The sequence below is a fragment of the Microcaecilia unicolor genome, unplaced genomic scaffold (genome assembly GCF_901765095.1).
Source record: "Microcaecilia unicolor unplaced genomic scaffold, aMicUni1.1, whole genome shotgun sequence".
Lineage (NCBI taxonomy): Eukaryota > Metazoa > Chordata > Amphibia > Gymnophiona > Siphonopidae > Microcaecilia > Microcaecilia unicolor.
In genome coordinates this window covers 31,213-44,767 of record NW_021963037.1, presented here as the reverse complement: position 1 = coordinate 44,767, position 13,555 = coordinate 31,213, and the positions used below count along the sequence as shown (strand labels likewise).

The 13,555-nt window shown below is 44.9% G+C and overlaps 1 protein-coding gene across 1 annotated transcript in view; it reads left to right on the top strand.

The window, feature by feature from the left end:
• Positions 1-6,079: 6,079 nt before the first annotated feature.
• Positions 6,080-13,555, top strand: part of LOC115458810 (laminin subunit beta-1-like) — a gene marked incomplete at its 3' end in the record, with an annotated part of 33,303 nt that continues 25,827 nt past the window's right edge. Inside the window, 3 exon segments of the mRNA XM_030188623.1 lie at positions 6,080-6,232; positions 12,716-12,824; positions 12,827-12,850. Coding sequence (XP_030044483.1) covers positions 6,080-6,232; positions 12,716-12,824; positions 12,827-12,850 — 286 coding nt within the window.

The window sequence follows — 13,555 nt, the reverse complement described above, 5'->3', positions numbered from 1 at the left end:
TAAGTGCCTGGTTGAGCTATCTCCTGCATATTCATTCTGGATATCCTGAAAACCCAATGGGACTTGGTGTGCCCCGAGGACTGGGTTGAGAAACCCTGCCCTAGGTGAACCTTCCACCCCCCTCCCTCCTCAATTTTCTTTTAGGCCCCTAGCTTGCAGCTTCCTAAGATTTTGATAATTAAACTCAGCACTAAAAAATGGGCCTTTGTGTTGGGGGGGGGGGTGAAGACCCTAAGATGCGCTAAAGCCATTTGTTAGCACTGCTGTGTGGAAGAGCCAGAGAGAGAGAGAACAACCAATTATTCCTAGTACAAAAACTGCAGTGCATGTGTGCTTGGGTTGAGTTAAGGAATAGTATCGCACCAATCTTAGAAATCTTCTTTGACTTCTTACTAGTTGAAGAGTCAGTTGTGAGATTCTTGCCTTAGATTCTAAAGCTGAGTGTGGAAAAAGACCAAAATACCTTGGTGATTGATTGTTACCCCTGGCAGAAGACATTGTTCTGGCCAGGACTGCCTCCTCCTTAAATTCTCCTCCTGCTAGAAGATGGATTATTTTCAATGCAGAGAGAAATGTTTTCTGCAGTAGGTTTATCTTTGGAAGATTTTACCTAAGGAAGTTACTACCTAACCCTCTAACATTTAGGAAATATTCTAAACGCACTTTTATGAGACTGCTTTTATATAGATAATGATTTTAGGTTAGAACATTTCTGTTTGGAGTAGTCAGTAGGGCAACAGCCAGATGTAATGGCTAAACATTTAGCAGTACAACTTGTCAGGCAGAATTATATTTTTTGGTAACTATGTAGAATGCAATGGGGGCAAGGTTAGAACTTGGCTGCAGGATGGGGCTGAAAGAGGAGTGGAGGAGCACCAGTCTTGACACCCGGAGGTGGCCAGTTCAAATCTCACTGCTGCTACTTGTGATCTTGGGCAAGTCACTGAACCCTCTATTGGCTCAACTACAAAATTAGAGTGTGAGCCCTTCAGGGACAGAGAAATACCCAGTGTAACCTGAATGCAACTCACCTTCAGCTACTACTGTAAAAGGTTTGAGCAAAATCCAAATAAACAGGCTGCTTTGCTATGATACATGCAGCCAAAGATAGCAGTCCATGTGTATGTTTGTGTCTGCTCCAGATAAGGTGTAAACATATATGTCTGCCGATTATACATGTGTACTTACAAAGTATATGTGTCCACACCAAAACACCTCCCAACTCTATTCCCGCCAATAGCTCCTTTATATAGGAATCACTCCCAACATGTATGACAAATTTTGCATAGCTAAGTCTTACACACAGATCACTGGATTATATATATGGCGACAAGAGTTACGAGTGCAATTTTGGCTGTACAGCCAAATTGCATGCATAACTTAATTAACATGCCAATCGGCATAATTGGCCACTAACAAGCAATTATCAGCACTAATTAGAATTTATGAGCATAACTTGCTAAGCGTATTTTATAAAGTGCTGAGCGTAAATTCTACTGCCCAGATCTCTAAAGGGGGTGTGGCTACGGGAGGGCCATGGGCAGGTCGTGGGCATTCCTAAAAGTTATGTGCAGGTATTTACACAAGGTTTTAACTTGGCGTAAATGGACGCACCTACATTTTAGTTGCGGGGATGGCCACTAGGCATATTCTATAAACTGTGCCTAACTTTAGGTGAAGTTTATAGAATACTCCTAGGCACAGTTTTGTTCGGTGCCAATTTTTTTTGGCGCCATAGAGTTTGGTCCAGAATGCCTTTCCAAAATCACCTTCTGTATTTCTTAAATTATTATTTATGGCACTGTTGCCCTAAGCTCTAGTAGTTGGTATAAAAGCTAAGGTATCAGAAGTGCACCTATTTCAAAGCTGAGAGAGAAAATCCAAAGACTTCCCACTGGACTTCTGAGTGAGGTTCATTTTTGTCATGGTATGTGCAAAACTAATTTCATTTGGAGAGCTTATGTCCCATAAGAATGAGCAGGAAAAACTCTGTATAATCCTGGGTGAAACAGGAAAAACAACAGCTAAGCCTGCCAAATATGTTGCTTCCTGCCACAAGGCAAGAAATGTGACCTGACCGGCCACAGACCCTGAGACTTGTCCTCTTTTTCTTTTCTGTACACTATAATTTAATCTTATTGTCACTTGTGTAAGATCCCCCCCCCCCTTATAACTCCTTATTGTACCACTTTGGCAACTCATAAAAAATGGGGGGGCAATATTCAGACCTTGATTGTCAGGGATTTTTAAGCTGCTGACAGCCATGGGCTGAATTAAGCCCAGATATTCAGTGCTGGGCCAGGTCCAGGCTCCGACATTGAATATCCAGGTAACTGCAGTCACCCTGAAGTTAACTGGGCACTGGCTGATACTCAGTCCACTGCCCGGTTATCTCAGTGGATAGAGTGGATAGCCTTTTTGCTGTCCTGACTTTATGTGCTTACTTAACCTGTTAGCAGACTGAAAGTCATGGCAAACCAATTAAGTGCTGGCTCCACCCAAGCTCCACCCCCAGACTGCAGCCGTCATAGGCAATATTCAGCGGCAACACAGGCTTTTATAAACGTTGCTGAATATTGGATGATGAATAATAAACAGGCAAAAAGGGAAGGAAAAGTTTGAAAAGGAGGGCAGACCCTGAAAAAGCAATAAATATAAGAAACAAGTGTAAATTTAATCATCCACAACAATAAAGTATATAAGAAATATGTAAAAAAAAAAAAAAAAAAGACAGCGGCATCAGATAAATATAATACAAGCTGTAAGATTTCTTATAGTGCACAGCTATTATATATCAAAGCTTAATTCAATTCAGTAATCACTTGCCATAGTGTCCAACCTAATTGTAACCAATTTTTATTAAACATCACAAAAATATAAGTACACTAGTAAAAAAAGGCCCGTTTATGACACAAATGAAATGGGCGCTAGCAAGGTTTTCCTCAGAGTGTGTATGTTTGAGAGAGTGTATGTGAGAGTGAGTGTGTGTGAGAGAGAGAGTGAATGTGCGAGTGTGTGTGTGAGAGAGAGAGTGAGTCTGGTTGCGAGTGTGTCTGTGAGAGAGAGACTGTGTGCAAGTGCGTATGTGAGACACAGTGTGAGAGAGAGTGTGTTTCACACAGATACAGTGTGTGCGAGAAAGAGAGTGTGTGTGAGACAGACTCTCTGTGAGACTGAGTATATGAGACCAAGAGAGTGTGTGAGTGACTGTGTGACACATAGAGAGTGAATGTGATACAGTGTGAGACATAGAGTGTGTGAGACAGTGTGTGAGAGTGAGAGAGAGAGAAAGACATTGACTGTGAGAGAGAGAGTGTGTGAGAGAGAGAGTGTGTGTGACAGAGATACCTCCCCCCCTCTCTCGCGTGTCAGGCCCTCCTCCCTCCTTCTCTCTGGTGTCAGCCGCCCCCCCCCCCGCTCTCTCTCTGGTGTCTGAGCATTACTGTGCAGGATGCTGAGCTCTGGCTGTGCTTCAAGGAACTGACCAATTCTGTTTAATAGAATGCACCCCCAACATTCTGAAGCCGAGAAACCTCATCTGGTTGGTCACTTCTGCTTGTGACGAACCCAGAAGTACGTGATGTCAATTCAGGAGATGGATACAGAGAGCAGGAATGCCTCAGCCATGCAGTCAGCTTCAGAATGTTGGAGGTGCATTTTATTATGTAGGATAAGTATTGCCATGCTGGACAGACTGAAGGTCCATCAAGCCCAGCATCCTGTTTCCAACTGTGGTCAATCCAGGTCACAAGCACCTGGCAAGATCTCAAAACAGTACAATGCATTTTATGCTGCTTATCCCAGAAATAAGCAGTGGATTTTCCCCAAGTCAATTTAATAATGGTCTATAGACTTTTCCTTTAGGATGCCACCCAGCCCTTTTTAAACCCCGCCAAGCTAACCGCCTTTACTACATTCTCTGGCAATGAATTCCAGAGTTTAATTACATGCTGAGTGAAGTTTCTCTGATTCGTATTAAATTTACTACTTTGTAGCTTCATCGCATGCCCCCTGGTCCTAGTATTGTTCGAAAGAGTAAGCAAATGATTCACGTCTACCCTTTCCATTCCACTCCACTCATTATTTTATAGACCTCTATCATATCTCCCCTCAGCCGTCTTTTCTCCAAGCTGAAGAGCCCTAGCCGCTTTAGCCTTGCCTCATAAAGAAGTCGTTCCATCGCCTTTATCATTTTCTTCGGCTCTTCTCTGTACATTTTCTGATTCCACTATATCTTTTTTGAGATGCAGTGACCAAATTCCTTATAAATTTTAAAAGAATGAAAAACAGTGACTACTTAGCTTGAAACTGCTCTTTGCACCACCGTGCTAGCAACTTATATAAGCTGAGTAAACGACTCTGATGCTCACATCAAACAGTCGCTGGCGTTTCGGTCCGTGACCTTTGTCTGGGGTAAATTACGGTAGTTGCCCAAACATTCTGAACCATTAAATGTTTTAATTTTTTGCTGAAACAGTTTTTCTCTTCACAGACTGCCAATATTCTCCTTGAATATTGGATGATGACCATCTCAGCAGTGTTTAACCGGAGAGGCACCTCCAGGGCCGCCGAGAGACTGGGCTGGGCCCGGGGCAAGGCCGCCGCCGCCGCCCCCCGAGGTCGTTGTCGTCGCCGACCCCTCCATCCACCACCGGGCTGGGCTCCCCTGAATTCAAATCATAGCGCCTAACCTCGACCTCGCTCCGTGTGAAAGAAGCACAGCAGCGGCAGTCTGCAGATCACCTCCCTTTCGGCCTTCCCTTCCTGTGTCCCTGCCCTCGCGCAAGTTATGTTAGACGAGGGCGGGACACAGGGAGGGAAGCCCCGAAGGGAGCCGATCTGCAGACTGCCGCCTGCTGTGCTTCTTTCACACAGAGTGAGGTCGAGGTGAGGCGCTATGATTTGAATTCAGGGGGCCCAGCCCGGTGGTGGACGGAGGGGGTGGGTGAGGGGACTGCGGATCCGGGCCCGCCCGGGGAGTTTTGTCCCCCCTGCCCCCCCTCTCGGCAGCCCTGGGCGCCTCTCCTGCCCAGTTAAACCCTTTTGAATATCTGGCCCATGTTGTCAATAAACTTGTCTGAATACTGCTTTTATTTCTTCCTTATCTTGCACTGGAGTATTGTGTTCAGTACTGGTCTCCGTATCTCAAAAAGATATAGTAGAATTGGAAAAGGTACAGCGAAGGGCGACGAAAATGATAGTGGGGATGGGACGACTTTCCTACGAAGAGAGGCTGAGAAGGCTAGGCTTTTCAGCTTGGAGAAGAGACGGCTGAGGGGAGATATGATAGAAGTGTATAAAATAATGAGTGGAATGGATCGGGTGGATGTGAAGCGACTGTTCACGCTATCCAAAAATACTAGGACTAGAGGGCATGAGTTGAAGCTACAGTGTGGTAAATTTAAAACGAATCGGAGAAGAAAATGTTTTCTTCACCCAACGTGTAATGAGACTCTGGAATTCGTTGCCGGAGAACGTGGTACGGGCGGTTAGCTTGACGGAGTTTAAAAAGGGGTTAGATAGATTCCTAAAGGACAAGTCCATAGACCGCTATTAAATGGACTTGGAAAAATTCCGCATTTTTAGGTATAACTGTCTGGAATGTTTTTACGTTTGGGGAGCGTGCCAGGTGCCCTTGACCTGGATTGGCCACTGTCGGTGACAGGATGCTGGGCTAGATGGACCTTTGGTCTTTCCCAGTATGGCACTACTTATGTACTTATGTAAAGGGGGAAAAGCATTTCTGTTTTTCCAGTCTTGCACTGCATACAGAGTCTGACATTTTCGGGGTTTTTCTAGTTCAGTTTGTGGTCAGTTGGGACACATTCAGACCTACAAGTCTGTGCATGCACTGGGGTGAAAGCAGGTCTGGTTTAGATAGTCTTTTATGTCCTAGGCAATCCTAATTACCATTAGAGAGAGAAGATGCAGGTATGTTTCCAGAGTGTGGAAGAGGTGGGGGGAGGGGGAATCATTTAAACAGTTTGCAGTTGCATTCCTGCTGGGTTTCCTCTCTAGCTGTTTGGCTTTAGCCCACAGATGAGCTCCCAAGGGGAGGAAGCCCTTTAGGTTATCAAATATGTGTTCCATAGCCCTTTTGAAACCACAGCCCAGGGCAGTAATTCACCAGCCTGTCAGCCTTGCCAAGACTAGGTATTCATTAGCTTGCTTTAATGAGAAAGGCTTTGTAGTGAATCGTGCTGGTGTGGAAGCCTGTGAAATTGGTGTCACAGTGAATTCCACAAAACTGTGCACACGTTTCTAAATCAGTGTTGGGTAACCTGACCAAAGTCCAGAACATCTAAGACCTTATTAGTAACGGGTTTCTTCTGTTTTGTATCTACGGAAAAAGGCTTAGTAATTAGGGTCCCTGTAAATTGTTGAAAAGGAAGTGTTGAGGTTGGTTTTCAGCCCATCCTGTGGACATGGGGTGTTTGCAAGGAAAAATGTTACACTCTGAGCTCTCTTTATTCTCTGCTGGTTTCACATACGGCTGTCTAGACTATTTCCTGATGTGAAGCTGGGCTGCAATTAAAAATATTTCCCAAATTTAGGGCTGTTCCGTGTTAAAGAAAAAAAAACAGTGAGCTTATTTTGGGCGTTTCCATGTAGAGGTCTTAGCTGAATAGAAGCTTCATTCTACTGCAACAGAGACTGCATATATATTAAGCTGGAGATATGAAAATGCTTTTAGAGGAAGGGAAGGGGTTTGGGGTTTAGCACATGTGTATTTCAGTAGTAGCCTAAGGCAAGGAACATTCAGGTATTCAGGCCCAGATGCATGAAAGACATTGGTAATTCCCGTTCCCTACCGATTCAATAGCGAATCGGTAGGGAACGGGAATGCATCAACGATAGGGAATGCAAATGAGCTACTCGTTGTAGCTCACTTGCATTCTCTAGTCCTTCGGTACCTGAGTCGGAGAATCGGGACCTACCCTTTAGATTAGGCTCCTCTTCCTGGTCTCTTCAGCCAATCAAAGCGGGCTTAGCTGGCTGTTGTCAGCGAAACGCGCTCTGATTGGCTGAAGAGACCAGGAAGAGGAGCCTAATCTAAAGGGACGTCCCGATTCTCCGGCAACCAGGAAAATAGAAAAATTTCACTGTGGAGGGATAAGTGGCGTGGCGAAGACTCTCAAGAAGGGGGAAAAAAACACGAGCTGCCGGCAGAACAAAAAACTGCAAAAAAAAAAAAAGACGTCTCTCAGAAGCGCAGGGAGAGTACGTCCTTAAAGGACGCCCCTCACATGCGCTCCCTGCTTTTTTCTTTTTTACCTTTTTTGGGGGCCCTTTTCCTTTCCGATTCCCTCACTAGGAGCCCTAACAAGAGGTCAGACATCTCGTTAGGGTTCCTACGGTAAGGGAATCGGAAAAACGGTAGTGCATCTCATTATAATGGGCTGCAACGGTAGTGCAGCTCATTATAATAGCTTTTCAATCATTTGCATTCCGTTTTCGTTGCCTGCTACCGTGGCAGGGAAAATGCCCTTAGTGCATGCCCCGGGGTGAACTACTTGCGTTTTAAACTGGCTGGAACCAGTTTAAAACACAAGTTGTGGGCTCGTTAGGTTTTGTGCATCTGGGCCTCAGTGTTGCTACCTGTCCTCAGAGGGCTTAAAGTTTATGGAGCTGATGCAGTTACCTTGCATTAGAGCTTCACATTGAGCCTGCAAATAGGTTTGAAAATGTGGGATACAAATGTAACAAATAATAAATAATAATAAAGTTCCTAATGCAAGTGTATTGCAAACATGTTGCTTCCCAGTGCTGTAAGTAAATATAATGCAGATTGCCACAGTATTAAAAAGTGTGCACTGACAGAATAAACAGTGCACACCACAGTGGGTAAGATGCTGCTTCCTGAGTAAATAATCTCCCTTCCTGTCAGTGTGCGAGAAGGGATTGACTGCAGCACTTCAACAGGAAAGTAGATAAAACATAGGCTGAACTCCTGACTTTCTTTGCCCTCCTCCCATAAAAAACCTACATCAATGGCCCAAGTGGGCCCCCTTCCCACTTCTAAGTTCAGAGCCCACTTACTCCTGAAAATGGCAGCATATCTGCCAAATAAGGCCATTGCAAGAAAGGGTTAACTGACCTGCTGCAGATAAGGCCTGAGACAATGGAGGGTTAACTGACTTGTAGAGGATCACAAGGAACTGCAGTGGGAATTTAGCTAGGATTCCATGGTTCTCTGCTCGTCCACTCTAAACAGCTACGCCTCCACTCCATGTGGCTGTAAACTCAGTGAAGCGTCTGCTAGGAAAAGAGATCAGAGATCGGAGGTCAGTGGAGGGAGATGTGATTCCTACTTAAGTTTTGTTACATGTCCAAATGAGAAGAAACCTTTAGTCTGGGTAGAAACAGCCAGTTTTATATGAATGGATTGAAACCAGCAGTTCTGTAGGGAGATTGTGTGGTCTGTTATGCAGTAGTGATTACAAAAGCCCTTAAAATGAATTCAGTAAACCTTAAGCAAGACAAGTTGCAGAGATTTTACAGTCAAATTAAGACCAGAAGCCTGAAAGTTCCAGGGAGTGCCCCCCCCCCCCCCCCGATGAAGCACTGTGGGCCGAGATTTACTACTAACCGCGGATCTTTCCCTTATTGTATATCCCACCCAACTCGGCCCAGTCTTTCTGTCTCAGTTACTCATTGATGGGGCAGTTCTGTAAACTGGCGCCTAGAAGTATGCACCTTTTATGTGTGTCAAACGTGCCATTAATTGATAAGCAGTTATGTGTACTAGGCATTATTCTATAAGATAGTGCCTATGTGAAGTGGAGGAGTGGCCTAGTGGTTAGAGCACCTGTCTTGCAATCCAGAGGTGGCCGGTTTCAAATCCCATTGCTGCTCCTTGTGATCTTGGGCAAGTCACTTAACCCTCCATTGCCTCAGGCACAAACTTAGATTGTGAGCCCTCCTGGGACAGAGAAATATCCAGAGTACCTGAATGTAACTCACCTTGAGCTACTACTGAAAAAGGTGTGAGCAAAATCTAAATAAATATTTGAGGTTCTACATGGAATGTTGGTACTATTTGAGATTCTGTTGCTACTATTTGAGATTCTACATAGAATGTTGCTGTTGCTACTATTGGAGATTCTGGAATGTTGCTACTAGTTGAGATTCTACATGGAATGAATGTTGCTATTCCACTAGGAACATTCCATGTAGAAGCCTGCCCTTGCAGATCAGCAATGCGACTGCGCAGGCTTCTGTTTCTGTGAGTTTGACGTCCTGGGCAGGCTTCTACATAGAACACTGCTAGTGGAGGAGTAGCCTAGCGGTTAGAGCACCGGTCTTGCAATCCAGAGGTGGCCGGTTCAAATCCCACTGCTGCTTCTTGTGATCTTGGGCAAGTCACTTAACCCTCCATTGCCTCAGGTACAAACTTAGATTGTGAGCCCTCCTGGGACAGAGAAATATCCAGAGTAACTGAATGTAATTCACCTTGAGCTACTACGGAAAAAGGTGTGAGCAAAATCTAAATAAATAAATAAAATACATATGCTAAATTCTATGATGGAATCTTGGTGCCAAGTGTACTGCATTGGGGCACCTAAGCTGAGGTGCCAATTTATAGACTTGCCCCGTTAGCTTTCTGACTGCTGATTTTGTCAGTCAGTTTGGGTCCTGCTTCTGGCCATTGGGTGTGGTATGAACTCTGCTTCTGTAGCTTCCTTGGCTCCAGCCAAACAACAATTTTTGCTTGTAGACCAGTGTTCCCCCCCCCCCCCCCCCCCCACATTTTTTCTGTCCTTAGTCACACACTCCTTGTTGCATTCTGTCCTGCAGATAAGCCTGTCTGCCTCAGGTACCATCATTTTCAGTCTCATACCCTGTCTACTGAACGTAACTCACCTTGAGCTACTACTGAAAAGGTGTGAGCAAAAATCTAAATAAGAGGTTATTTTATAAGACGCACTAGCGTTTTTAGTGCGTGCTAATGATTAGCGTGTGCTAAACGCTAGAGACACCCATGGAAATATATGGGCATCTCTAACGTTTCGCACGTGCTTATTTTTATCGTGCACTAAAAAGGTAGCGCATCTTTGTAAAAGGACCCCTAAATAAATAAATGCCCTAAGCAGACTCCTCGGTGTTCTTATCTCTGAGAGCAGCCAGCAGGAGGGTGGAGGGGGATGCTTCCCTTGCATCTCCTGTCACTGTTTGCTGCATGCTGGACTCTATTCTTCTAATTAGTATTGCTGACAGACTCCTGAAGCTGACACTGACCTTGAGGAACAGAGCCTCTCTCTGGCAGGAACCCAGTTTTTCCTCTCTCAAGTCCATGGAAAACTCCCAGCTGCCCATTAAAGTCCTTTGGAGCTCAGCCTTAGGAAAGCTGTCCTATTGGGCAAAGAACATCAGGTATGCTGTGGTTCAGACCAGGTCAGCATGGGTCCTGGGAATCTGTTCTTGCATTATGTCATATCCAGAGTCAGATTAACCAAAGCTCTTTCGAAATTCTTGCAGCTGTATAGGGAGTGCTGGCAGTGGGATCAGTAACTTCATGTCTGACAATTCTATTTGAAAATATCTTTATTGAAATTTCTTTGAGTTAGGTACATACCGGAAAATGTCTTAGCGAAAGCTATACCATACAAGAAACAACCCCCCCCCCCCACCCCAAAACAAAGACAGGAGCTACAGATCAACAGTATCAAAATAGACTCCTTGAAACTCATATGATGGTTAAGTTCCGAATTATTCAGCACAACTGAACGAACCTGTGTACTAAGGGTGTTCAGAAAAGGAGTCCTTAGTTTAGGAAATTGTCGCTTAAATAGACGACTACGTGTGTCTATAGTGAGTCTCTCCATCCGCAGTAATTCACACGTATTGACTTTGCCACTGAGCCAAAGTGGGAGCTCCAGAATGAATCCACTGAATCATAATACAGCACTTAGCGACCAAGGAAGCCTTGCATAGAAAATGTCCAGAGACTCGGGTCCCTTCACGGATCATGGTCACCATCTAGTAAGCATATCTGAGGTGTGTCCTGCAAAGAACACTGATACACCATGCCAAATGGGTCCAAACCATCTGCCAAAAGCGATAATAGGAGTGCAGTCCCAAATGAGCAGTGTTTATAAGAGGCTTCTGGTGTGCCACATTTCATACAGGATCCATCTATGGGAAATCCCATTTCCAAGCTTGGCATAGGTGGATATACATTTGCAAAAGAAACTTATAGCGACGTTCTTGTAACCGAACACCTTTCCCCAACTGCGGAGCTGAGTGCAGGAATTATTGATGTGTTCTAGAGAGCTATCACCTTATATAGCGGATGGAGGCCTCAGGTTTTAAAAGGGTGGTATAGTGATGGTGCAAAAGTCCCTTGGTCGCCGCTGGAAGAGACCAAGCATCATCAAAATCTGATTCTTCAAAAGTTCTGTGAAAAGTTCTAAGTAAGGTGGAAGCAAAATGATGCAGCTACATATTAGGGGTACCAGGACTGTGGGGAATATCATATTCACACTGGAGTTCGTTATTGGAGAGGAGGACTGGGCCATCCTCACCATCTTCATCTACTACATCTTGGGAGCCTGCTAAGGCCTCGATAATCCGTAAAACAGGCATCCAGTTGGCCAGGAAGAAAGTCAGCATTGCCCAAGAGGGGTAAATATCATGAACAACCAGCTGAAAGACAAAAATGCCACCTGAATGGTACCAAGCCCATCTCAATGCTCTGAGCAGGATTAAGGGTGGAGGATAGTGTCTGATAATTTTAATGACATAAAGACACGTACTCATGTAGATGGCTTCATGCATAAATAGTTAGAATGTATTACCAAACAATAGGGGTTAAAGTCTAGGCCTTGGAGTTACTGTCACATAATTCAGTCAATATTGAGAGCCAGTTACCAAGGACAGATAAAGCTAGTTGATGGTTGCTTGCTTCCATTCTTGTACCTTCAGGAATGTTTCACATTTTTTAATACAAAAATCCCTCCAACCCGAGACAGGCACATTTCATGTATTTGGTCAGGGTCTGTTTATCTTTCTTTCTGCACTGTAGATATGTGAGCCTCGTATTTATATCTATATATATATATATATTTGTTATATTTGTACCTCGCGCTTTCCACTCATGGTAGGCTCAGTGCGGCTTACATATTGTATACAGGTACTTATTTGTACCTGGGGCAATGGAGGGGTTAAGTGACTTGCCCAAAGTCACAAGGAGCTGCCTGTGCCTGAAGTGGGAATCGAACTCAGTTCCTCAGTTCCCCAGGACCAAAGTCCACCACCCTAACCACTAGACCACTCCTCCACTGTGGCTACTATTTGAGATTCTACATGGAATGTTGCTATTCCACTAAACCACTAAACATTCCATGTAGAAGTCGGCCCTTGCAGATCACCAATGTGGCCGCGCAGGCTTCTGCTTCTGTGAGTCTCACAGAAACAGAAGCCTGCACAGCCTTCTACATGGAATGTTGCTAGTGGAATAGCAGCATTCCATGTAGAATCTCCAATAGTATTTATTATTTTTTGTTACATTTGTACCCCGCGCTTTCCACTCATGGCAGGCTCAATGCGGCTTACATGGGGCAATGGAGGGTTAAGTGAGTTGCCCAGAGTCATAAGGAGCTGCCTGTTGCCTGAAGTGGGAATCGAACTCAGTTCCCCAGGACCAAAGTCCACCACCCTAACCACTAGGCCACTCTCCCCGTACCCACCTAGCCCTTATGTTCTGTCATTTCAGGAGGAGAAAAAGTGTTTTACTTGCAATTCTATGGAGCCCTATGATGAAGTTTTCAACACAGACAGCCATCAGATTGAAAATGTGGTGACGACATTTGCTCCTAACCGTCTGATATGTGGTGGCAGTCAGAGAATGGTACGTAGCTGGTGTACCTGTAATTTTCAGAGCTAATAAACGTAATCTTTGCCTGCTTTTTATGGGTTTCTTCTTTATTATGGCTGCATGAGGAGCTCTTTGTTCACTGAGCATGAGAACTAATATTAGACAGAATCCTCTCATCTGGTTTAAAAAAATGAAATTTGACAGCAGATGAAAAACATATGGTCTATGTAGCCTGCCAGTCCATACCAACTACTTAGCAAGGAGTTCCCAAACCTGGTCCTGGAGGCACCCCAGCTAGTCAGGCTTCAGGATATCCACAATGAATATTCATGGGAGAGATTTGCATGTGCTGCGTCCACTGCATGCAAATCTCTCTCATGAATATTAATTGTGGATTTCTTGAAAGCCTGACTGGCTGGGGTGCCTCCAGGACCAGGGACCAGCTGCACGGGCAAGAAGAACGCCAAGTTGTTGCATCTTCACTGTCTTCGCGTCTCCTTTGCTGCTGGGCCTGCCCCTGTCTGACGTAAACGCATTGTGATTGGCTCAGAGACTTCAAGGTTTCTCAGCTGAGTGAAGCATATCCAAAAAGGACATTTTTATTATTGGGGGGGGGGGGCATAAAAAAAGGACGTCTTTTTGGATGGACGTCCTCAACTGCACTCTTCTGCTACGATTGAGCCGCATTGGAGCCTTCCTGCAGCAGGCCGTGGAGGGGGTGAGCGGCGCGGCGTCTTC